Source organism: Delphinus delphis, chromosome 9, assembly GCF_949987515.2.
Source record: "Delphinus delphis chromosome 9, mDelDel1.2, whole genome shotgun sequence".
NCBI classification, from domain to species: Eukaryota; Metazoa; Chordata; class Mammalia; order Artiodactyla; family Delphinidae; genus Delphinus; species Delphinus delphis.
In genome coordinates this window covers 52667594-52692227 of record NC_082691.1, presented here as the reverse complement: position 1 = coordinate 52692227, position 24634 = coordinate 52667594, and the positions used below count along the sequence as shown (strand labels likewise).

At 42.6% G+C, this 24634-nt stretch overlaps 1 protein-coding gene and 1 long non-coding RNA gene across 2 annotated transcripts in view; one reads left to right on the top strand and one right to left on the bottom strand.

Moving 5' to 3' along the window:
* Window positions 1-24634, bottom strand: part of LOC138414170 (uncharacterized) — a 114686-nt gene that overhangs the window by 23171 nt on the left and 66881 nt on the right. The window contains exon 4 of the long non-coding RNA XR_011246601.1: window positions 17150-17256. This is a non-coding gene — a long non-coding RNA (uncharacterized lncRNA). The remainder of the gene's footprint in view (window positions 1-17149; window positions 17257-24634) is intronic.
* On the top strand, window positions 19039-23619 carry FZD1 (frizzled class receptor 1). The gene has a single exon (XM_060020562.2). The coding sequence runs from the start codon at window positions 19439-19441 to the stop codon at window positions 21371-21373; it is 1935 nt and encodes a 644-aa protein (XP_059876545.1). The 5' UTR covers window positions 19039-19438; the 3' UTR covers window positions 21374-23619.

Below are 24634 nucleotides of genomic sequence, written 5' to 3'. Positions count from 1 at the left end.
AGAAAGAAGTGGAACTCAGTGCAAATTCCTCTTTACCTAGATATAGAGGCAGGGATGAGCCCTCTCTTCACATTTTTCCCAATTAAAAGTTGGGCCAAGTCTGGTGGAATGGTGACAAGTTGAACTGGGTGCGCATGCACGTGTGCGCACACACACACACACAGATGGCTGAGACATTCCAATGAGTTGAGGACCTACTGTGCAGCATTTTTGAAGGCAACACAATTCACAGCTAAAAATTTGAATAGCTTCTCCCATCTGACAGTCTTAATTTGTCCTTGTCCTAGAAGGAGTAAAAAACTGAAAAAGAAAACAACCTGTACATGGATGTTTATAGCAACTTAAATCATAAATGCCAAAACTTGGAAGCAGCCAAGATGCCCTCCAGTAGGTGAATGGATAAATACACTGTAGTACATCCGGACAACAGAACAGTATTCAGTGTTAAAAAGAAAGGAGTTACCAAGGGATGAAAAGACATGGAGGAAACTCAAACGTATATTACTAAGTAAAAGAAGCCAATCTGAAACGGCTAATTACTGTATGACTTCAGCTATCTAACATTCAGAAAAGGCAAAACTGTGGAGACAGTAAGAAAAGAAAAAATCAGTGGTTGTGGAGTCAGGGAGTGAACAGGCAGAACACGGAGGGCTTTTAGGGCAGTAAAAATAGTCTGTATGATATCATCACGGTGCATATATGTCATTATACATTTGTCCAACCCATAGAGTGAACTGTAATGTAAACTGTGGACTCAGGGTAATTGTGATGTATCCATGTAGCTTCACCCTTATTAAAAACTGTACCAACTGGTGAGTGATGTTGATAATGGGGGAGGCTACGCTTGTGTGGTGTAGGAGCTAGATGGGAAGTCTCTGAACTTCCCTCTCGATTTTTTAATGAATCTAAACTGCTCTAAAGAAGTACATCACAATTTAAAAACACAAAATCAGAACAAACAACGGTAGCGTGAACTTGATGACATCAGCTGCAATGGAGGGAAATGCACATAATATTCTCTGGCCCAGCATTCAAACAAATAACTCAAGGCTTTCTACTTTTTGTACATGTTCCCAAAAAAAGAATCTTGAGAACCTATGTACATCCCATGCACATTTTTAGATAGCTTCACAAGATCAAGCCTGAGATGGACAAAGGATTCAGGCACCCAACTTGTGTGGGACCCTATCCTCTTTTGTATGACGAGATGTACTGCTGTTAAAGAATGAAAATCTACAAATAAATGCAAAGGGGGGAATTAATGTAATTCTCCTATTCTGTGGTAAAGTAGAATCCTATGGCCTCTGACTCACTAGCCGGAGGCAACAAATCAGCAACAACAACTCAAAGAGACATAGGAAAATACAACTAGTTCTTCAAAAACCATAAAATAGCAATTACCATATTTTAGCATATGGTTTTACACTGAATTATTTCACAGTTATAATTAGGTTGCTAATGCAGTGCAGAATTAGACGATACACTAATTTGGTATATATTTTATCTAATCTGATGGAAATGTAACATTTAGAGGGCTTGATTCTTTTTTTCACAAGCAATTAAAAAGGACTTTAATATCACATTTTAAAAAATTGTGTTGGCCTTTATGATGTGATGTGTATGTGTATGTGTGTGTATGTGTGTGTGTGGTGGATGTGACAGAGAGAGAGACAGAGAGAGAGAGAGGAATTCCATCCCAACTACAGGCACAAGCCATGCCCTTTAGTCTCTGATTTATTTCCATCATGTAAGATTCTTTTCTTGCTTGCTTGCTTATTTTTTTAATCTGTTTTTCTTTTTGCCTTTGGTAAATTAAAACTGAATTTTCTTCTCCAGGACAATTCTCTGTTCCAGTCATAGTAAATACCAATTTCATTTCCATCCCATTATTTTTCTAATTAAGCATTTGTCATGCAAAAGAAGATCTGAGGTGCCTGTGCTTTCCATTATGCAAAATATTCAGTTATGATAATAGCTTTGGGATGGCACCTTGAAGGTGTTATGGAAAAAAATCAGAGAAGAAAAATAATAAAATAAAATATATTTTACCTCGGACTTTTGCCAGTTTATTTTCTCCCTGATTTGCCACAGTTGTGGGTATTGACAACGTCCCATCAGTTGTGAAGGATGGACACATAATTCACATCCTTTAATAAGGAGTATTCTATTAAATCTTTATCTAAACATTTTAGAGGTTAAAAATGTAACCCTGCATCTCATTTTTTTTCTCTTCTGTTCACACTTAGCAAAACCTACAACTTCTATACTTGATGAAACGTGCTTCTGACTCAAATTGTTTCAGAACAAAGTACGAATATGCCAGAAGGACAACCTGATATTTCTTGGAAATTCTTTCTTCCTTCTTATGACAAATCCCAAGGGGCTAGGCTCTGTCAAAGGATAATTTATTTTCTAAACCCTTTGAACACAAAGCTTTTCCATATTCTGTGGCAAGATATTTTTCCCAAACATTAACCATCACATCTTATAGCTATATTTATAGCCATACATACACTATATATCCATATGCATATATTCTGTATATGTATATCTATATGTATATTTTAATCTATTGATTTATAAACTCTAAGACTTCATTTTTCAATCATTTCCACAGTTTCACAGAATAAGCTGTGAAACTGGATTTTTTAGAAGTGGGACCCATTTCCTCTCAATTTCTCAAAAAATGTAGACTGAGAACTTTCCGGTTTTGGAAGGAACCCTGGTGTATTTTCTGAAACACACTGTGCATGGTATGTGTGTGTGTGCACTGCCTGAGTAGATAGTGCTGTTAGTTGAACTCACTGTGATTCTGCGTGTTCAGTATTTTCAAAGATGCTGTTGCGGTACCCCCTCCCAGATCCTGTTTACTGGGGTCCCTTGCTGCTCTGAGTGCTGGCTGCTGAAGGCTCACAGGTGCCCCCATTTCTGGGAAGGTTGTCCTGGGCTAAAAAGAGGAGCCACCTCACTCAGGAGGTTGGTGGGGGGAGGTCACAGCCAATGACTGATTGGGAAGTGGTACAAAATGCTGGCACCACGGCCCCAGGAAGGAACAATTCTGTGGGTGGTTAAAGCTCCAGAGCCCTCCCCCACGTTGCAGGTCCTGGTGGTCTTGATCTGAGACCACATCGCCTCCCTGCCTCTCCTGCTTCACTCCTTCCCCCACAGGATTTTCCTGAAGAGCACTTGCTCAAGAGATCACAGCACCCAAATCCCTGTCTCAGGTTCTGTTTCTGGGAAACTTCTTTCAATTTTAGACATTCAATTTCCTAATCAATAAAATGTGGATAATAATTCCCGCCTAGTCTATTTCTCAAAGTTGGGGTGTGAATGGCAAATTGTGTGGAAGAATTCTGGAAACAGCCAAAGCAGTAAAAATATTCTGCAGGCACCATGATATATCATTTGTTTTAATATTTAACCTTAGGTTCCATGAAAATATGGCTGATTTCTCCCAACTTGTGTTTTTTACACTTCAGGCTAATGTCCACTGTGCTCATTTTGCTGCTCCCTGGCGAGGGCTCATTTGTTAAGAATTGCTGACTTGTCTGTACCGCTCTTTGCACCTGGGCTCTCCAAGGTAAAGGAGGGAAAGAAACGTGAGTCCAGCAAGTGACTGTGTTGGCCCAGAGAGCACAGAGTCCCTGCCCAAGGCCAACTAAGCAAGAACCCGAGACCTGGTCTTGCCAGATCTTCACATGGTTTTAAGCAACGCCGGGCACCAGATATTTATGTAAAATCTCCAGCTTCTTAAATACTAACAACACATTTTTTAAAAACTGTAACACTCTACTATTCAAGCAAAACATAACTGGAGGCCCAATTGGGCTAGTAGTGGGTAACCTACGACCAGATTTAAGCCCCTGAAGTAAGAGACAGGTAATGCCCACTGAGGCCTCAGCTCTAGCACAGCGCTCAGCACATGATCCATGAAAGATCCCAGAAGAACAGGACCACCATTAGCAGTGTCGGTTTCCAAGGAGTGAAATGAATGACCGCTAGCTTTAGTAACTAGTTTTCTACTTTGTAAAAACCATTTAGCATATGATTCTTTTCCCTAAACAGTATTATAACATGTGCAGATTTTTATTCACTTGCCAGCTTGCTCCTGCACAACTTTTCAAGGACACTGTCTGTTTCCTTGTCTATGAAACAGAAATGATTATGCCTGATCTGAAAATAAGCAAAAGCATGTAAAAGGACTTTGCAGACAGTGGCCATCAATACAGAGAAATCACTGTTCTCTAGATTCTGCCCTGAGATCTAAATCCCGCACTCAGAAATCTGAAACGAACAGGGGCTCTCTCATCTTTCTTCTGAGATGGAGTTTCCTTAACGTTAGTCATGATTTTTGCTATAAAAACTGCATTATTATTTCCTATTACTATTAATTACCTAATTTTTTCCTTTAAGTCAAATAGATTTTTTTAGTTACTACCAACCATCTTTTTCAATTACCAACTTTATCTTTGCCTAAGCAAAGCAATAATATCCATGAATGCACAGGTTTTATGTCCTAGTATTTAATTTTTATACAGACACACATGTAGAAGTGTATATGTGTCTATATATGTGTTTGTGTATATATACATATATATAATATTCATCTGTGTACCACCTAAAATCACCTTGCCTGTTACCAATTATATGTCTCCCATTTTGGAATATTCTGCCCCCCAGGGATAGCGGAATTTTACAGAAAGATTTTCCGGCTCTATCAGTTTTTATTACTTTACTCAATAAGCATTTGTCACCTATCTGTCTATCTCATGTAAACCTGGAACAGGCAGGAGAAGATTGATATCACTGGTTCCACAAAATTTTAAACCACTCTAAAAAGCTTTGTGAGCCCACGTGGCTAATGAATTTCAGGAAGGAAACTCACGCTCCAAATCTTCCCGCTCCAGATTCCTGTGGACTTGGGACCACTCAGGAATGACAGAGGGTAACCCAGAGAGAGCCATATTTGCAAACTGGTGAAGCTCTCAGAGTCTGCCCCAGGGGAATCCAGATAGCGCTGCTAGTGAGTTTTAACACAGCAAAGCGGTGGTGCCTTCTCGACAGCCTTCATGCAGGAAGCTGTCTGATGCTATGTTCCTAACTATCCAACCACCCAACACTGTAATTTCTGAGATTGGCTTTAGTCATTTAGTAAGATAATGGCATTTAAGCCAGTCACCATTAGGATATCAGATGATGTTAATAATTACAGTCTGCATTTAGGTGGCGCCTCTCCAGGCAAGCACTAAGAGTTTTACAAACATTATCTCATTTTCATCTTCATGACACCCTTGTGAAGCAAGCATTTTTTATAGCATTACTACAGAGAGAGCAGCTGAGGCGTGAAGGTTAAACACATTGCCCAATCTGAGAGCACATGTGCAATCACGGTTCTCAAACCTGGTATGAGGTCTTAAGAAAGTCTCTGTAATGTGTTCGTGTAAAGGTTTCACACCAAATACAGGGGATGTCTCTGAAAATATTTACATTTAGGTCTGTAAACACACAGGCTCTTTAAAATTTGTATTCAGTGTATCTAATTAGCAAACAAACACAGAGGTCTAAGTGGAGTCTGATGTACGAAATACCATCTGCCCCATAACTTATTTAATAAATTGTTAATGTAGCACTTGCATGTGGCCGGCATTGTTCCAAGTGTTTTATAAATATTAACTCCTTGACTCCTCCCAATAACCCCATGAAGGAGGCGCCATTATGTTCCTCATTGTACAGGGAGGAAAACCAAAGAAGTTAGACAACTTGCCTAAGGTCCCACAGCTGGTAAGTGACAGAGCTGAGATTCAAATGCACATGATCTGGTCCCTGAGTTTATGTCTTTAAACCAGAACACTGTGCAGCTATCAAACTTATAATAGTTATTTGTCTGAAAATGTACTATTTCTTTCTCATGCCACTCAAAGGCTTTTTTCCTATGTCAGTGGTTATCCACTTAACCCTATTCCAGACAGAATCTTCCCATGTAGCCAATCATCCTGACCCCAACCCCACTGCGCTTATAATCTAGGTGGATGACTCACTGGTACTTTAGCAGAGTGACTGGAAAAGAAGGTTTCAGAAGCTCAGCAAATCACAAATCCGTTCCATGCAGAGTCCAACAAGGTATCGCCCGAAAGTATTAAAAAATCCTTTCTTCATTTGTGCTTTGGGGAAGGAAGAGTAAAATTCTCCTACTAGTTTGTCTCAGGATTCGGATGAGTTTCTACAGTAAGCAAAGGTATTTTTCACAAGTGACTTATGCAATATACCTTATATTTGGAGAGTGCTTTCAAAGTGTCCTATATATTCATTATCTCATTTGATCCTTACACAACAGCCAGTGAGATAATCGGAGAAGCTATTTTCATAACCACCATTTTACAGATGATAAAACTGAGGCTCAGCGTCATTAAATAAACTTGTCCAAAGTCACCCAGCTAATGAGCTACAGAAGCAGAATACATCCAGTGTCATGTGTTACTAAACCCTATAAATTATCTCATCTCGTATTTAGCTTAACACTTCTGGTGATACCATTGCTAAAATCACACACTTAAATAAGAGTGATTCCTCCTCAGGGGTGCAGACAGGACACTTGAGAACATTTAATGATTTCCATGTTCAGCTCCCTTCTCCTTTTTCGAGAGAACATGAAATAGACTTTCCAGGGTCATCAAAAAAGAGAAGAGCTTCCATGTGGCCACTTCTACCAAACATGGGACTCATACCCGCTGATTTGCCCAGATGCTGCCCACTTCCTGAGTGAGGGGAATCTCTAGGTCTCAGAAGAGCCATCTCCCTTGTTGCAGGAACGTGTCCCTTCTCCCCTGGTTGTGGACACTGTGCTAAGGATTAGTTCCACTAAAGAAGGAATGAAAAGGCAATTCATTCGGATGAGTTACGTATGGGAAAGGCATTGGGCCCTGGAGGTCAAATCTGCCAGCTTTTACTTTCTCTATTAAATGTTTACTTTTCTCTTCTAACTGCTAGAACAATTGCAGTGAACCATCACCTGTGATTTAAGATTTTTCATACTTAGTCTGCCTACTTACTATTTATTTATTATTGGTATTCTTCCAAACAGGTCATTATTGCAATCATTGGCTTCCCTCCTCCTCTGCATATGATCTTTACCTCTGCTTGACTGGGATCCCATCCTCTGATGTTAGCTTCTTCAGTTTTTCTCCCTGCCACCTCAGGATTTCCTGGATTTTCTTCCCCAGTTAGTCCCACTTTCATGGGAAGAGGTGACCTCCTCCCTCCCAAGGCTAAATCAACCCCTTCTTCTGCTAGAAACCCCTCCCTTACCACCTTTTGAGAATTTCACTCCATCAATTACAAACATCTCTCCCTGACATTCCCATCCTACTGTGTACCTCAGCCTTTCTCTCTTTCCTGGAATACTTCCCTTTAACCACCAAGAGGTTTAAGTCTTTTCAGTTCCTCTAAGGCTGTTCCATTCTTCATGGCACACTCTCTTTGCTGGCTTCTATGACATTAGAGTCATAGAAAAAAATCCACTACCTCCCAAAAAAATGGAAAAGCAATCCACATGGAACCTCTTCAGTGGCTATTGCTGTGTAACAAACCACCCCAAAGCTGAATGGCTTAAAACACAAAAATTTATGATATATTAATTCTGTGGGTTGAGCTGGGCAGTTCTCCAGCTCACAGGGTATAACTTAGATCAACCAGGAGCTGCACTCAGTTGGGAGCATGGCTGGTGCTGGAATCTCAACCTCTGGGACCTGTCTGTGTTCTCTCGCACCATTCAGTAGTCCTGGAGCTTCCTGACAGCATGGCAGCTGGCTTCCAAGAGCACAAAGCAGAAACTGCCTGCCTTTTGAAGGCTTAGGCCTGAAGCTAGCACAGTAGCGCTTCCCCTTCATTACACTACTGGTCAAAGCAACTCTCCAGGCCAACCCAGGTTCAGGAGAGGGGAAATAGACTCCATCTCTTAATGAAAGGAACGGCAAGGAATCTGTGGCTCACTTTAATCCACCACAGACTTCCACATTTGCTCAGCTCAGATCACCACTGTTATCACAATAGCTACTTGGAATTATTCCCTAAAGTGTTAATAAATCTTGGTCAGATCATCTTATGTAACTCCTAGGGTTATTATTTCTCCAAAAAAACAAAACAGCTCAATTTCTGGCCTTAGGTTAATAGGAAAGTAATTTTATAGACTCTTAAAATTCAAGAGCTGCTTTAAGAACTATTTAAAATTCAGCTAGAATTTATATAGGTCTGTTTTATAGATACAAAGATCAGGTAGCATATCTATAAAATCTAGAGAAAGTAGGTGAAGTGAATTTTAATCTTTTTTTTTTTTTTTTTAAAAAAAAAAAGCCAATATATTTCTGTTGATGACTAAAAAAATGCACAATGTGAGAGTTGCGAGCTAAGTTTTATCTGGGGCAAAATGAGGACTATATCCCGGGAGACAGCATTTCAGATAGCTCTGAGAAACTGCTCCACAGAGGTAGGGGGGAAGGTCAGAATATATGTGATTTTGGTGAAGGGGGAGTACATGCAATCAAGCACATATTTTTGCAGAAGGTCTCTGCTAGTCACGAGGAGCAGACGTCACCATGAAGGAATTTAGTGCTTTTCTAGATATGAGGAGATACAAGAATTGCACTCATAAAATCAGCTCCTAAAAATATCTAACTATCTGAAGACCTGTTCTGCCAGTTTTTCCAGAGCACAGAGTGCCTCATTCCTGCTCTCCACCCTGAATTCCCTTCAGGGGGTGTTGAAGGTCAGCAGCTGCAGAATCACGTGACTTAACCTTGTAGAGGTAGATGGCAACTGCCCATGGCAAGTGCCAATTTGTAGTTGACACTGTAAAGAAGATGAGTATTTTTCTGAAAGGCAAGGATAGTCATAAATCAGAGGTGTCAACTAGGTCTATTACTAAACAGTAGCAAAGAGACTGCTCTCGATGCCCTGTCCAGGTACTCAGCAGTGCCCTTACTGGCCACCCGGTGTCCCACTGGCTTCCTGGGAGGGCTGATCAAAGGTATGTGAGGCTGAAGATAAGACCTCCAGTCCACCAGTTCAGATTTGCTGTTGGCTATAATCCAGCCTTCTCATGGGTCCTCAGATGTGTCTTACTCCTTCTTACCTCTGAGTTACAGATACCATTCCTGTTTATCATTATGCCCCACTCTCTCTCCTTCCCACACTTTTCCTTTTGCCTTAGCTAAATCCTCTTCATCCTTTCGGTGATGGGATTATATTTGTCATCCACAATGAAATTTTCTTTGAACCCACCCCCTTCCCCAAATTAGGTCAGATGCTCTTGGGGCCATTCCAACTTCTGTTGTATAAATAATTTTGCAGAGGCTGCCTTACCTCTTCTCTGGGGTCTTAACCCATTATTCAGGGGTGCCCCTCAACAGTGTCTGTACACTAAGACCAGCTTCCCTGGCTCTGATCCATTAGTCCAGGAGCAGACACTAACCTTAAGATGGACCAAAGACATTCCCTTTTGAACTGAAAGACTCGAAGCTTTGCTGATTAAGTCACATTAATGAAGCACATCAGAAGGAAGACCCATTAACTCTTGCCAAAGAGGTAGAGCTAATTTGACTCTTGCACTAGTTTATCTCCTCCTTGTATTCCGTTAGACACGTCTATGACTTTCCCATGGATTCTGTTCTTTCCTGAAACTATCCAGAATTGTCTATAACTCCCAACCAAAGACTTAAAATAATTTATACCAACTGGAATGAACTCAGGTATGCATGTATAATGAATGGTGTATTTGTTTTGTGTCCTTTTCAGTGCTAGAATGAAGGCTCTGTGAAGACAGGAGGATGCCTGCCTTGCTTGGTGCTGTATTTTGAACACCAAGTGAAGTAGTTGGCACATGGTAAGTGGTCCATAAATAATTACTGAATGAATGAATAAATGGAAATATAAGACTGATGCAGCTCTTTGGGAAGTGCCTGGGAAAGAATGAGACTTTACTATGGTTGGGCGGGAGGGTTAAGGGACCATGGTGGGTTTGGATTCCATGTTGGTGAGAAATGCTTTGAGTGGAGACTCTTGGTTGAATTGCTCAGGTTTTGGAAAACATCCTATATTACCTGATGGTAGAAAGAGTCAAGTACAAAGACCATGTTTACCTTTGGATGCCAAGATTAGATGAAGGCTCTTTCTTACCATAGTCGAAAAAAATCTCTTTAAACTTGGGCAGTGCAGGAGAGGAGGACGGTAGCTCTGTGAAGCAGTGGACCCTGCAGGGCTGTGTGTCCCATCAGAGACTGACTGGTGAGAGGGCAGCTCTGCAGCAGGAACAATGCCAGAAGTCTCTGGTGGTCAGGGTGTGGACAGAGAAGCCATGACAGCCATTTGCAGCAGGGAGAGTGGCTGGGGGTGGATGGAAATGAAAGGCTAGAGGAGATCCCATTTCCAGTCTACACCAATTCCCTGGAAACAGGGCAGGCAGGGTTGAAATTTCAGTATCCACATTGGTTCTAAAGCCACAGAACTCTGGGGTTGCTCACTACACCCCAAGCCCTTAGCATTTCCAGGCTGGTGTCACAAGGGTTACACTGTCTGACCTGCATGCTGAGGTATTCTAGTAAGAAGCAGGGTTCCTGCAGGACACAGATTTTTAATTCATTACAGAGGTGGGTCTCTCTGCAATTTTACATTTTTTGGAGGACATGAACATGCCAGATTACTTGGTCTGATGTGTAAAAACTGAGGTCAAAAACGGGAGCTTTGTATCTCTGTGCTTTAGCTATCAACTTTCTAATTGCCCTGAAAGATGAAATAACTTTGTGTCAGAATATGTCTTGATAACAGCCAAATTCTGGATGCAAAACTATCTCTGAACTTTGTAATGATATCCAACTACGAGTAAAAGACAAAAGCCTGATTTCCCAGCAGTCACAATACAGTAACCTTCAAACTCCATGACTCATCTCATTCTTCCTGGGGAAGTTTCCAGCTCTACCAGTTTAAGCTTGTCCAATCCTGCCAGGAAAATACTCTGCCAATGTACAGGTGTCTATGTAGAGGTGAGACATTTTGTTCAATTGCTATTGGTCCAAGACCACCACATCTTAGTAACAATTGTCTTAGTAACAATTGTATGCAAAACATTTCTTAATATTTGGTGAGGGCCCATAACTTTAATTTTTTTGTTTAACAGTTCTTAAAGGGCTTTGCTCTAATTAGCTAAGAAGGAATGATATAGCCCAGTGGTGAAGCTCCTGTAGTCTATAGCCAGGTAATCTCAGTTCAACCTCCATTCTCCTGTTCAGTAGGGTGTGGCCAGTTCCTTATCCTCCCTAAGCCTCATTTTTCTCCTCTGTGAAATGGAGATAATAATAGGACATCCCTCAAAGAATGAATATGAGAATTAACTAGCACAGAGTAAGCACTCAGCAAATGTTATTATTATAGCTATCTTTAACCCTCATAACATAAAATTATTTTATAAATTCAGATTTCTTAGTGTGGCAGTTTTAAAAATTGTTATAAATTCTTTGACACTGCTCCCACTGAAGTGGTGTCTAGGTCTCCTCCACTTGAATCTGATCAGGCTTGTGACTGCTTTGGCTCTAGAATACGTTGGAAGTGACCCTATGTGGCTTCCAAAGCTAGGTCATGAAAGAACATGCAGCTTCTGTGTTGTTGGCTGGAACAACAGTTCCAGTACAGTCTGACTACAGTCTGTACAGTCTGACTACCCCAAGACTTCCATGCTGTAGAGGCCACGTCAGCACTCTGGCTGATGGTCCCATCAGAGTCCAGCGTCCCTGCCTAGGGGCCAAGCGCTTTGAAAGCAGATCCTCCAGCTTCAACTGTTCCAGCCCTCAACTGCCTGAGTCACCTCTAGCTGCTGGAGTCCTCCCAGCTGAGTTCCCAGACCTCATGGCATGCAGACAAGTCATTCTCTCCGTCCCTGTCCAAATTTCTGACTCCATGAGCATAATAATTCTGACTCGTGAACATGTAAAATGGCTATTATTTTATGCCACTAAATTTGAGGTGGTTTGTTATATAGCAATAAGTACATGGAACATTCATAAAATAATGGATCTGGGGGGAAACAATGGAGTAAAAGGGAAAATTAACCATATCAAAATCATCAGATCCAACCTTGATCTGTGTGCATAATTTTCAAATATCTATCAGTTTTTAATGATGGCAAAGTTTACTTTCTTCTTTCTAAGCTAAGTCTGTGTTAATCTGAAGGGCCTGCAGCAAACAGAATGACATACAAACTCCACACACTGCAGAGCCCCAAGGGGAAGCTCATGAGCCCACGTAAACATGGACTTCTCTTACTTCTGTTCTTGAGAGAACTGAGGGAAAATGAAAGCTGAAAAGAAAAGCCCTTGGTTTAAATGGACCCCGATTGCATTCCAACCTATCAGATCAATAATGCAGAGATTCCTAAAATCAATGTGCTAAGGCAGTTTTACCAAATGCATCTGCCTATTGATTAATACTCTGACTTTTAAATATAAACATGCATACTTCTTTGTTGTGATCAGAATTACAGTATGCAAAAGCCAGCAAGATACCCAATCTAATGGGTATTCATTAGATTATCATCCTAATTTTATAAATGAGGAAACTGAGTCTCGGGAAAGCAAGAAAACTCACCATGATAAAAGAAATGACAGTGCCTTTTGCTGAGCACAAAGAATACCCCAGTGTCCGGGCTTTTCTTCTGATGCAAAATAGATGTAAGAATGGCGAGTATATCCCCTAAAGGTCTACCCATGGATCAGATCAGATCACAGGAAAGCTACATTTTGAATCTATTTTTCTGCCGCCTTACACACACCTTCCCCCATCTAAAATGTACCATTATTTCTCGGGTTTTATCATGGGTGGCCATCTGACAGTGACCTGTGGTGTTCGATATCCTTTATACTAAAACATCCAAATAACTGTCTTAGAGGTAGATTCTTGGCAGAGTTTTGGATTTTCTAATGAACTTAATTAGGTTACAGAAGCTATGGGATCTATCTTGTTTCCCTGGGTGTGCTGCCATGGTAATGCATGTAGTAGCTGCATTTGAATTCTAGTTCCCGCCATGGCCAGCTGGGTGAGCAAGGCAACACCTTAGCCTCCATTTCTGCATCCGAACTGCGAGTCATCATCTAACTACCTGCATCAGCGTTGTTGTGAAGATTAAGTCAGGTACATGATATGACGACAACGTGCATGGAAGAAAATGATCTTTTTTTCTTTTTCCACTTTTTTTCAAGTATTAGGATCTCTTTCGCCTTAGATGTCTAATAGAGTACAAGTAGCCAAGTGCTTTTCTTTACTCTGTCCAAAGAAATGTCGGATCTCAATGAAAATGTCTGGTTGCCTGTTCCATTTGTTCTTAATCATAATTCCAAAGATGTTATTTTAAGAAGCATTTTTACTAATACTTTAGACACCATGGATTGACTTACATGTTGTATCTTCAGCCAGAGGATTTCAGGTTAAAGCAAGAAGCAAGTAAACAAACAAAAAAAACTACAATTTGATCAGACTATGATGTTAAAAGATGTATAATATTATCTCTCCCCCTCACACACAAAATGTCAAGTCATCCAGAAGGGAGAGCAGACATGCTCACTTCCAGAGGCAGAAGTTTTACTTGAACTCTTAAAAACCTCTTTCAGCACCAAAATGACTCCAAACTATGCTCCCCACATCTTAGCCAATCAGAGAGGCCTCTTTAAGAAACATAACATTTTAATTTACAAGGGATCATCTATATTTCTTTCCCAGGGCCTCAGAGAAGGACTGCATTTTAGATCGAATACAAATGTGTACATGTTTTGCAGAAGTTTTCCCAGATAGTATACACTATTTCCAATTGCATAATGACAACAGAACTCATTAAAGCAGAGTCATGAGATAGCTCTTTGTATTTTAAACTAAGATTTAAGTAATATATTTAGCAAAATCTTCTTTTACAGTTTAATCTTTGAACTATAAGAAGATTTGGGGGTAATAACTACCCTACCTTATTGATGATAATTCAGTGATGGTGATCTCCCTTTCATACTTCTATTTTTTTTAAAATGTGTTCTGTGAGATTTGTGTATAAGTAATCCATGATAAGAACCTAGACCTACTGAATATACCCATCTATATTCAACCTTTGAGTCTTAACCATGTTTCAAATGTAAATTCTAACAAATTACGGCTGACTCACAAAAGCTAAGTTAGTTTAGGATCTTAATATTAATCGGCTATAAGTGCCCTGTAAGATAAAAGTCAGGATAGTCAAACTGATAGTCTCCTTTGATAAGCTGTTTTAGGGAAAGCAATATATGTTCTCAAAAGATGGACCTTTCAAAGAGCGCCTATGAATTGAGGTTCTGTGTATAAATGAATCCAAGAACAATCTCACCAATGTCAAGAACAGATTTGTGTAAGAGTGAAGAAAAAAATTAAGAAAGAAAAGACATTTAGTTTTAGAGTTTTTGCAAAAGAATACGGATGTTTTGTAAGTTAAGAATTAGCTTCTGCCATAATTCCTGGGTTAGAAATTCAAGAAGAAAGAAGTAGAAATCTATGCTGAAAGCTTAGATAAAGTGTCTCTACAAAGACAATATAACAGACCTCAGGTGATGCCTCCGAGGAAGGTGGGAATAGCATAGCCCAGCCTTTCTTAATCACTACCAGCTCCTGAACCAATCAATATCTCTTCACTAGGAATTCAAAGATAAGCATCAGACACTCAAAGCATAGTAAACCAAGTTCTCACTTTCCATTCCTAACATACAAAAGTGATACAGAGGTGTGAGTCCAACCTTATAAAGTTGAGTTTTAAACTATCTTAGATCTGCCAGGTTGCACCTGGAACAGTCACCTAACTCCAGGCGAGTCTATGTGCACCCAATTGTACGTAATTGGAACTGGTAATTATCCATATTCAACCTGACATAAGCAGTCTGGAGAAACTTCAGAAGATTTGGGCAAGGGCTGATACAACAAGATCTTCGATATAAGAAAACTTGACTGATGCTTGAAGAATCAGTATCAAGGAGGAATTGGGTTATGCTTATAGCTTTTACCTAATTAAAATATTTTTATTACCAAGTTCATAATAGTTCATACTTACTTAGTAATTTTTATCTGTGGATCTCAACCCCTTCTACCATATATGAGAAAATAATATATTTTAGATTAATGTCAAAATATGCTGCTCATATTTTCCTTCTTACATTTTGTTACCACTGCTATTATCATCTCCCCAAAAGACCTTCCATAACACTAATTTTTATTGGTTACCACCCTGAACTGTTCCTGATTTTAATACCTTCCTCTGTATCACGTAGGTTTGATAAATGAAATAACGTATTGGTATAAAAAATAGATAAGACAACCTAGGTTTTTTTTTTTTTTTAACTTTGGAAAATAACTCTCAGGAAACAATTTTTTGACAAGGTCATTTTTTACACAATCCATTGAGAGAAAACTTCTACAGAAAACTGATTTTTTTAAAAAATAAAAAGAACGATAGCTACTCAAAAGAATATAGAAAGGACTAAAATAAGCATTTAACAAAATTCATGCCAAACAAGGCCATTTAACCTGTATCTCTTCCTTTAACATTTTTGGATCTAGCATTCTTAATTATAAACTGGAGAAAATTAACTAGTCCTTAGATGATATTTTGGGTTCCTTCTGGTTCCATGATCTGGCAAAAATGACTTTCTTTTTCTTTTTAGCTCTGACTGCACTTCTGAGCCTCCTCCCTAGTAAACTTCACTGTCCAGTGGAAGATAAAACAAGCTCACGTATTTCAAGAGAACAACTTTTGAAGCAGGACAGACCTACTCTGGGGAACAGAACTGCATTCTGCTAAACTCCCTGTGCCCTACCCCCTTGGGGGAGAAGAGGAAGCATCTGAAGTGATGGTGATGGTGGATGCTTAATACACTGGATGTTTCTTGGTAATTAATACACTAGAATAAATTGACTTTTCACCGAGCCCAGTCACCAAGAATGACCTTGAGAGAATGGAACACAAGACAGAGTAGTCTTTACACAAGAGGAGGGGCAGAAGAAACATGGTAAAGTTTCTAAGCATGGGACGTTATCAGCAGAAGAAAGAGCATCAGGGTGAGAGGCTAGAGAAAGGTGTCCCTGGGAGACTTGTGGGCCAGGATGCTGAAGGATAAAATGAATAGTTATGAATGGTGAGTGCTCTAAGGACCTCAGGGAGCACCTGTGCTTCCCAACCTCCTTTTCAATACCAAAATCTTTCATGAATTATTGTCAACACACACACACACACACACACACACACACACACACACACACACACACACTCATTCACATATGATACCTGTTGTACATTATGATATCTGTTGCATTTTCTTTAAAAAAATAGGAATCCAGAAATGCTTTAAAACAAATATGAATTTTATGAATTTACTACATCCATGAATATTTGAAAAATGATAATATATGTATCTGAAACAAATAGATGTCATTTCATTTCAACAGGTAAAGATATGACTGCACAATCTTTAGAGACACCAACATGCACGGTGATGAAATTTACAGTGACCTTTTAGTATGTAGGACAAGTGACACTCACCTAAAGTAGTACATGTAGACTAATGTTTAAGCTTCCCAATGACATTGTGCCCCAGCTTCCCTTTTTCCCAGTCATCCTGAAGCCACCTGCTGAACCACTGCAAAGCTCTGAAAAACTCTGGGGCTCTTAAGAGAGTATCTGCGAATATTGATAAACTGAACTTTTTTTAGTGGGTACATTATCCAGCTGGAATTGTCTTTTAAAATCCATCCTATGAATTATGTGAGAATGAAGAATTTTACTTCCAGTTGACTTTCCTGTTTCATGATTTAAATGATTTATGAATGAGGGCTCTATGTTCAGTCATTGTGGCCTTAGGCAGTTCGGTGGTCTGATTCATTCTCAGGAATTAGATGATCAATTCAATTTTGTAGATCTGATGGCCAGATTGATTAGACAGTAAATGATCAGGCCCAATATAAAATACCATTTGGTATCCACTAATATGACAATTTCAAGATAGAATTAACCTCAAAATGATTAATATAGTGCTCAGTGTAGAAAAGGATACAACAGTTATTCTCTAGAGCAATGGTCCTTAAACTTTGAGTGCATCACACTCACCTGGATGTCTGACTCAGTAGGTATGGATGGGGCTGGAGAATCTGCATTTCTAACAAGTTCCCAGGTGCTGCTGCTGGTTCAGAGATCACAGTTTGAGGAGCATTGCTCTTTAAAAAAAGACCAAAAAAGCTGCATTTTAGTTGAGCTTAACATACCAAACAGATATAAATTATAACAATATTGTTCAGCCACCCCCTGCTTATGTGGGAAAAAGTGACCCTCAACATCGCCCTGTTGTCTATATAATTTAACCCAGACTTTTTAGCATGGATTAAAATTTTTCTCCTGCCTTCCTCATAATATCTCAGCCACACCCAGCCCCCTCCCCCTGCAGCAATTTAAGCACTTCAGAGCTCCTGTCTTTTGCACCTTCCACCCACTTCTCCACCAGAACCCTCCCTACCCATTTCCACTGCCTGGCTGCTTTCCAGTGCTCCTTTAGCTTTGGGATGGGCACCAAGAGAACTGATCTACATCTCTGTGCCCCACTGCACTATGCCTTCCTGTAAGGCCAGCCCATGTCTTGCTTATCTTTGTATTCTACTACCTAACAGTGCTTATAGCATAATATGAGCTTGGTAAGTATTTATTAAACAAATGAATGGATAAACAAAAGATAGAAAATAACTGTAGAAAAGTATCCCAAGAGAGTCTAATCATAGGTCAACCAATCCTAGGTAGAATTAATAATACAGTGGCATTTTATTGATAAAACTGAGTCACGTAGTCAAAGCATCACTTTAAAAAAATCTTACACGAAAACAACAAGAATGTAAGTCGGCTGAGATGAATTGTGTTGTTTTGTTTGTTTTGTGAACCGGCATCCGCAGTTCTGCGTCTGAGTGGAAGACCACTCTGCAGCCCGGCCTGTGGCACCCAGCTGGCCCGGGTCTGACCCTCCCAGGATTTCCCACAGGTCCGTGGGCCTCTCCGGGCTTTGGAAGGCTCCCAGGAGCTCCCCCAGGGCCCAGGCTGCCCCCAGGCGCAGTTCCGGCCCCGAACCACCTCTGGGGTCTCAGGCAGCGCGGGCTTCCTCTGCTCCCTCAGAGAGGTCGTCGGGTTCTCAAGTTTTTCTCTCTAAATATTTAACGGGCAGTTTCTCTTTGCTTCTGTTTCTGGATTGATAAAGAGGAGAAAAAAGAGTTCGACCACAGAAAAGATAGTAATAGCGGACTGTATATCTGACTTTACTTTTTAAATTCCATCAAAGTTTGTGTTTGGTTGTTGTTTTTCTTCCTTTGATAGCGATCCCGTGAACTTCTCCTTGGGGGAAATGGCGCGTCCAAAGCCCGCCAAGCCCAGCCTGAGAGCTCTAGATTTGAGAGTAACATTTAAAACAAAACCTCGACAGATATAAACTCAAAGGAAGCCTTGCGTTCCTTAAGTCAAAGGTATCTGTTCTGATCGAAGCACTTGGTTTGCTGTTTGTAACCAGCACTAAGAGCAGAATTTTTAAACACAAAAATGGATAAAAGAAAAGCTAAATCGCGCGGTCCGCCGACTCCTATTCATTATCTCCAGCAGCATATGGGACCATTCTCCTACTTGTCCTCGCCCTTTCTTCCGCAGAAGCAAAAGCAACCAAGCCTGTCCCGCTTCATAGCAAACCCACTCTTTGTGCCGAGAGGTGCCTCTGCACCAATACTACTTCCTCCCTCTCCCGCCTCCTCCTTCACCCGCCCGCCTCCGACTTTCGCTCTGGGAACACCGCGGCTGGCGCCCTTTGCGCCGGCAAGTCAGTACAGCGATTGGGCGACGGTCCCTGAGCCTCCAGTTCCGCGTCTGTTTCAAGGCTCCTCCCTCCCGGTGAAAGACAGACTGCGGGGCGCCTGGAAACCGGTCCGAGGGCGCGCGAGGGAGAGGAGAGCTAGCGAGTTGAGGGATTGACACAAATGGTCAGGCGGCGGCGGAGGAGGAGGAGGCGGAGGCGCAGGGGGGAGCCGAGGCTGCTGGGCTGCCGAGAGTTGCGCGCTCTACCCGGCCGCCGCCACTAGCGCGGCGCCGCCAGCCGGGAGCCAGCTAGCCGAGGGCCAGGAAGGCGGGACGCGACCCCGGCGCGCCCGAGCCACCCGGGCTCTCCCCGCAGCCCGCGCTTCATGAATCGCAAGTTTCCGCGGCGGCGGCGGCTGCGGGACGCAGAGCGGGAGCCGGTGGAGAGGGCCGAGCACTGCTCGGGCTCGACGGAGGGCACCGGCGGGGAGGAGATCACCCCGGCCTCAGGGGAAGCAGCCGCCGGCCGCGCCACAGCCAGCCCCAGCCGAGAGGCGCCAAGAAAGGAGCCGAGAAAGTATGGCTGAGGAGGAGGCGCCTAAGAAGTCTCGGGCCGCCGCCGCCAGCGGCGCAAGCTGGGAACTTTGTGCCGGGACGCTCCGCACTGGACCGGTGGCGGAGGGAAGCGGGGACGTGGGCAGCCGCCGCCGTCCCCCCCGAGTTGACTCCGGGCGCTTGGCGCGCGGAGTGCTACTACTGATTTGGCTGCTGGAGGCTCCGCTGCTGCTGGGGGTCCGGGCGCAGGCGGCCGGCCAGGGGCCCGGGCCGGGGCAGCAGCCCCCGCCGCCTCAGCAGCAGCAGAGCGGGCAGCAATACAACGGCGAGCGGGGCATCTCCATACCGGACCACGGCTACTGCCAGCCCATCTCCATCCCGCTGTGCACGGACATCGCGTACAACCAGACCATCATGCCCAACCTGCTGGGCCACACGAACCAGGAGGATGCGGGCCTCGAGGTGCACCAGTTCTACCCGCTAGTGAAGGTGCAGTGCTCCGCGGAGCTCAAGTTCTTCCTGTGCTCCATGTACGCGCCCGTGTGCACCGTGCTGGAGCAGGCTCTGCCGCCTTGCCGCTCCTTGTGCGAGCGCGCGCGCCAGGGCTGCGAGGCGCTCATGAACAAGTTCGGCTTCCAGTGGCCTGACACGCTCAAGTGCGAGAAGTTCCCGGTGCACGGCGCTGGCGAGCTGTGCGTGGGCCAGAACACGTCGGACAAGGGCACCCCGACGCCCTCGCTGCTGCCTGAGTTCTGGACCAGCAACCCACAGCACGGCGGCGGAGGGTACCGGGGGGGCGGCTTCGCGGGGGGCGCCGGCGCGTCGGAACGAGGCAAGTTCTCGTGCCCGCGCGCCCTCAAGGTGCCCTCCTACCTCAACTACCACTTCCTGGGGGAGAAGGACTGCGGCGCGCCCTGCGAGCCGACCAAGGTATACGGGCTTATGTATTTTGGGCCGGAGGAGCTGCGCTTCTCGCGCACCTGGATCGGCATCTGGTCAGTGCTATGCTGCGCCTCCACGCTCTTCACGGTGCTCACGTACCTGGTGGACATGCGGCGCTTCAGCTACCCGGAGCGGCCCATCATCTTCCTGTCGGGCTGCTACACGGCAGTGGCCGTGGCCTACATCGCCGGCTTCCTGCTGGAGGACCGGGTGGTGTGTAACGACAAATTCGCGGAGGACGGGGCGCGCACAGTGGCGCAGGGCACCAAGAAGGAGGGCTGCACCATCCTCTTCATGATGCTCTACTTCTTCAGCATGGCCAGCTCCATCTGGTGGGTGATCCTTTCGCTCACCTGGTTCCTGGCGGCCGGCATGAAGTGGGGCCACGAGGCCATCGAGGCCAACTCGCAGTATTTTCACCTGGCCGCCTGGGCCGTGCCGGCCATTAAGACCATCACCATCCTGGCGCTGGGCCAGGTGGACGGCGATGTGCTGAGCGGGGTGTGCTTCGTGGGGCTCAACAACGTGGACGCACTGCGCGGCTTCGTGCTGGCGCCACTCTTCGTGTACCTGTTCATCGGCACGTCCTTCCTACTGGCCGGCTTCGTGTCCCTCTTCCGCATTCGCACTATCATGAAACACGACGGCACCAAGACCGAGAAGCTGGAGAAGCTCATGGTGCGCATCGGCGTCTTCAGCGTGCTCTACACGGTGCCAGCCACTATCGTCATTGCCTGCTACTTCTACGAGCAGGCCTTCCGGGACCAGTGGGAGCGCAGCTGGGTGGCCCAGAGCTGCAAGAGCTATGCTATCCCCTGCCCCCACCTCCAGGCGGGCGGCGCCCCGCCGCACCCGCCCATGAGCCCTGACTTCACAGTCTTCATGATCAAGTATCTTATGACGCTGATCGTGGGCATCACGTCAGGCTTCTGGATCTGGTCCGGCAAGACCCTCAACTCCTGGAGGAAGTTCTACACTAGGCTCACCAATAGCAAACAGGGGGAGACCACCGTCTGAGACTGGGGACTCAGCCCATTCCCAGCCCTCAGCCTGGTCCCAGCCACCCCAAAATGCTGGCCCTATGGAATCCTTGCCAAGTCTGGCTACTCGAAGCTTTCTCAGTAGCCATTCACTTTCGCGGGCTCCTTTTAACAACAAGGCTCCTGCAAAAGCTCTGTCCCTGGGGGCAAAGGGACTCGAGGGCCCAACTGCCAGAGCAGGATGGACAGACCTCTCTTGCTCTGGTACCGGGACTGTACGCTTTTATGATTGTAAATAGCCTGTGTAAGATTTTTGTAAGTATATTTGTATTTAAATGACGACCGTTCACGGGTTTTTCTTTTACTTTCCTTTTTTGTTTTTGGTTTAAATTGTAATTATTTAGGGCGGTTTAACCATTTGAGACTTTTTCTTCTTGCCCTTTGCAGAGTACCGCAGAGAGAAAACCAGAGCTCACTGCTCGTTGCTTCTGTTGGTGCTGGCGCGCCCCTCCCTGACGCGGGGTGGGGAGTGCTTGGGTTTGCACCGCCCGGATCACTTTCCTGCTCCTCTGTCTGCTCCCTCCCTCCCCATGCTTGCTGGGGTCTGGGCTCTTAAGGTACAGAACTCCACAAAGCTTGCAAGTCCGAGAGTGGAACCCCGCCCATCCCAAGTCAGCCCTTGTCCGGGGCCAGATTGCAAAGGCCTGTCCCTTAGACTATCCGAAGCTGAAATTTTCACTGTCCAGAACCTTACCCCTAGCTTCGAGGAGGCCCACGGATGTGGGCACTGGCAGCTGCAGCCTCCCTCGCTCTGGCCTCAAACGCCCAGACACTCCCTTCTTCCACCTAAGTTGGTTAGAGGGTGAGTGGGATAACCAATGCCAAACTTTTCTTAAGTCTAATTTTTGGTGGATGAGCTCATTTCATTCTCCAGCGTCTAAAACCTGGTATGGGTTCGCCCAGCGTCATGGAAAGATGTGGTTACTGAGATTTGGGAAGAGGCATGAATCTTTGTGTGGGTTGGGAGAGACTGAAGATGGGAGTTATAAAATGTTAATTCTAATTGCATACGGATGCCTGGCAACGTGCCTCTAGGATTGAGACAGCCTGCATAAAGATGTACCGTTCTGTAAAATGGAAATGTTAGGTCACCTGGAAAGCTTTGTTAAGGAGCTGATCTTTGCTTTCCTTAACAGGACAGCAAAATGGTAAATTGAATATGAAAACTTGAAGGAGATTTCAGTGTAATGGACGTCCTCAAAATGAAGTGCTACTTTCTTATTTTCAATCAAATAATAATTAGACATATATCAGAAACTTTAAAATGTAAAACTTGTACACTTTCAACATATTACTACGATTATTATTCAACAACACATTCTGAGGGAGAAACAATCCACATCACTAATAATAACCTGGTAAGATTCCAGGAGGTAAAGGAGGTGGAATAATTGATGGGATTAGCTCCTGAAATAAACAAAATATGGGCATGCATGCTAAAGGGAGAATGTGTGCAGGTCTACTGCACTAAATCCTGTGTGCTCCTTTTTGGATTTACAGAAATGTGTCAAATGTAAATCTTTCAAAGCCATTTAAAAATATTCACTTTAGTTCTCTGTGAAAAAGACGAGAAAAGCAATCCTCCTGATGTATTGTTTTAAACTTTAAGAGTTTATCAAAATGCCGGTACTTAGGACCTAAATCTATCTATGTCTGTCATACCCTAAAATGACAATGGTCTTTGAATTTGGTATGCATTTATTCTGTTCATTATCACAAAATCATCTATATTTATAGAGGAATAGAAGTTTATATATATAATACCATATTTTTAATTTCACAAATAAAAAAATCAAAGTTTTGTACAAAATTATATGGTCTTTGTGCCTGAAAATAATAGAGCTGGAACTGTATGCGCTATGAACTACCTTTACATTTTATAGTGTCTATAGCCAATCCCACAGTATATAAATTCAGGAATTTCAACGAAAAAGTCTATCTTTAAACCTTCAGATCAGTCCTTCCAAAGAATTAACCGACTTGCATTGTAGTGATTGATGTTGTGAAGTCCCTAGGAAAGATCTGTTTCCATGACAGTAACAATATAAAACAGAAGTTTGCAAATTATTTCTTTACTCAAAGAAGATTATTAAAAAGAGAACTCTAATTTTATTACAGCTTTTTTTCTTTTAAAGGGTAAATTTACGTAACTTTCTATAATATGGAGGTTTATTTTTAAATCATCTACCATCATCTTTGTCACGATTTTTATGAAGTATTATCTTATACTTTCCATAATCTTGGATATTCCAAAACCATAAATAGGCAATCAATAAATGGTTAACTGCCTGTGTGTTTATAAGCATTTTAAGCAGCAGTTGGGTGTATAAGGCTGTTTTGTTGTTTGCTTCTGAAGATCCATTTTTATATTGTTCAAGGAACCTTCCCTAGAGGAATTATCTGGTTGGTCTACTCTTAGTTAGAATTAATGTAAGTGTACAATATGTAGACTGTATATATACATATGTCTATATCTCTCTATAAAATATATACATAAGTATACACATACTAATTTTTATAAAATTACAAAGTTTACTTATATATTTTACAATATGGAAATAAGGTTATGAGAAAAGGAGAATGCCAGATGGAAAACCTCAAAAACCTTTGGAAGACAAGTCTCTTATTCCTTTATACACTAAAAATATCTATATTAAATTTTCCCATGAAAACATTTTGTGATAAAATGACAAGGGGCTAAAATGAAGACCTTTAATAAAATAGAGTTACTTTCATGGTTATAAGGCAGTTGTCTTATAAGTCATCATCATTATTTATTTTAAGGCAAATGAAAAACTTAAATCTAATTGAAAATAGAGCATTCAGTTTTAATTAGCAAGGTGCAACTTTATGTTCTTTTTTTCTTTGTTACATTAATCTAATATAGTAGATATTGGAGAAGGTTTTATTGTGTAGGCACACAAAAAATAGCAATTCTTAGGCTAAATTAAAACAGGTCTTCTCACTAGATTATTCAACAAATAGTTTCTGGAAAAAAATTTTTAAGATTATTAGTCTCTATTCTAAGAATAAATACAAAGCATTCTTATTGTGGGTGTCCTTAAAATGATGTAACTATAAAATTCGATGCAGACAGGTTTTAAAATGCTGGATTTAAGTAATTTGAAAAGACATTTTTAAGCCACCAGCAGGCTTTGTTTTTACAAAACAACTTGTTTTAAATTGTGTAGCATATAGAAAGCCAGTGTATTCTTTTGTTTCTTTCAACAGTGATGGC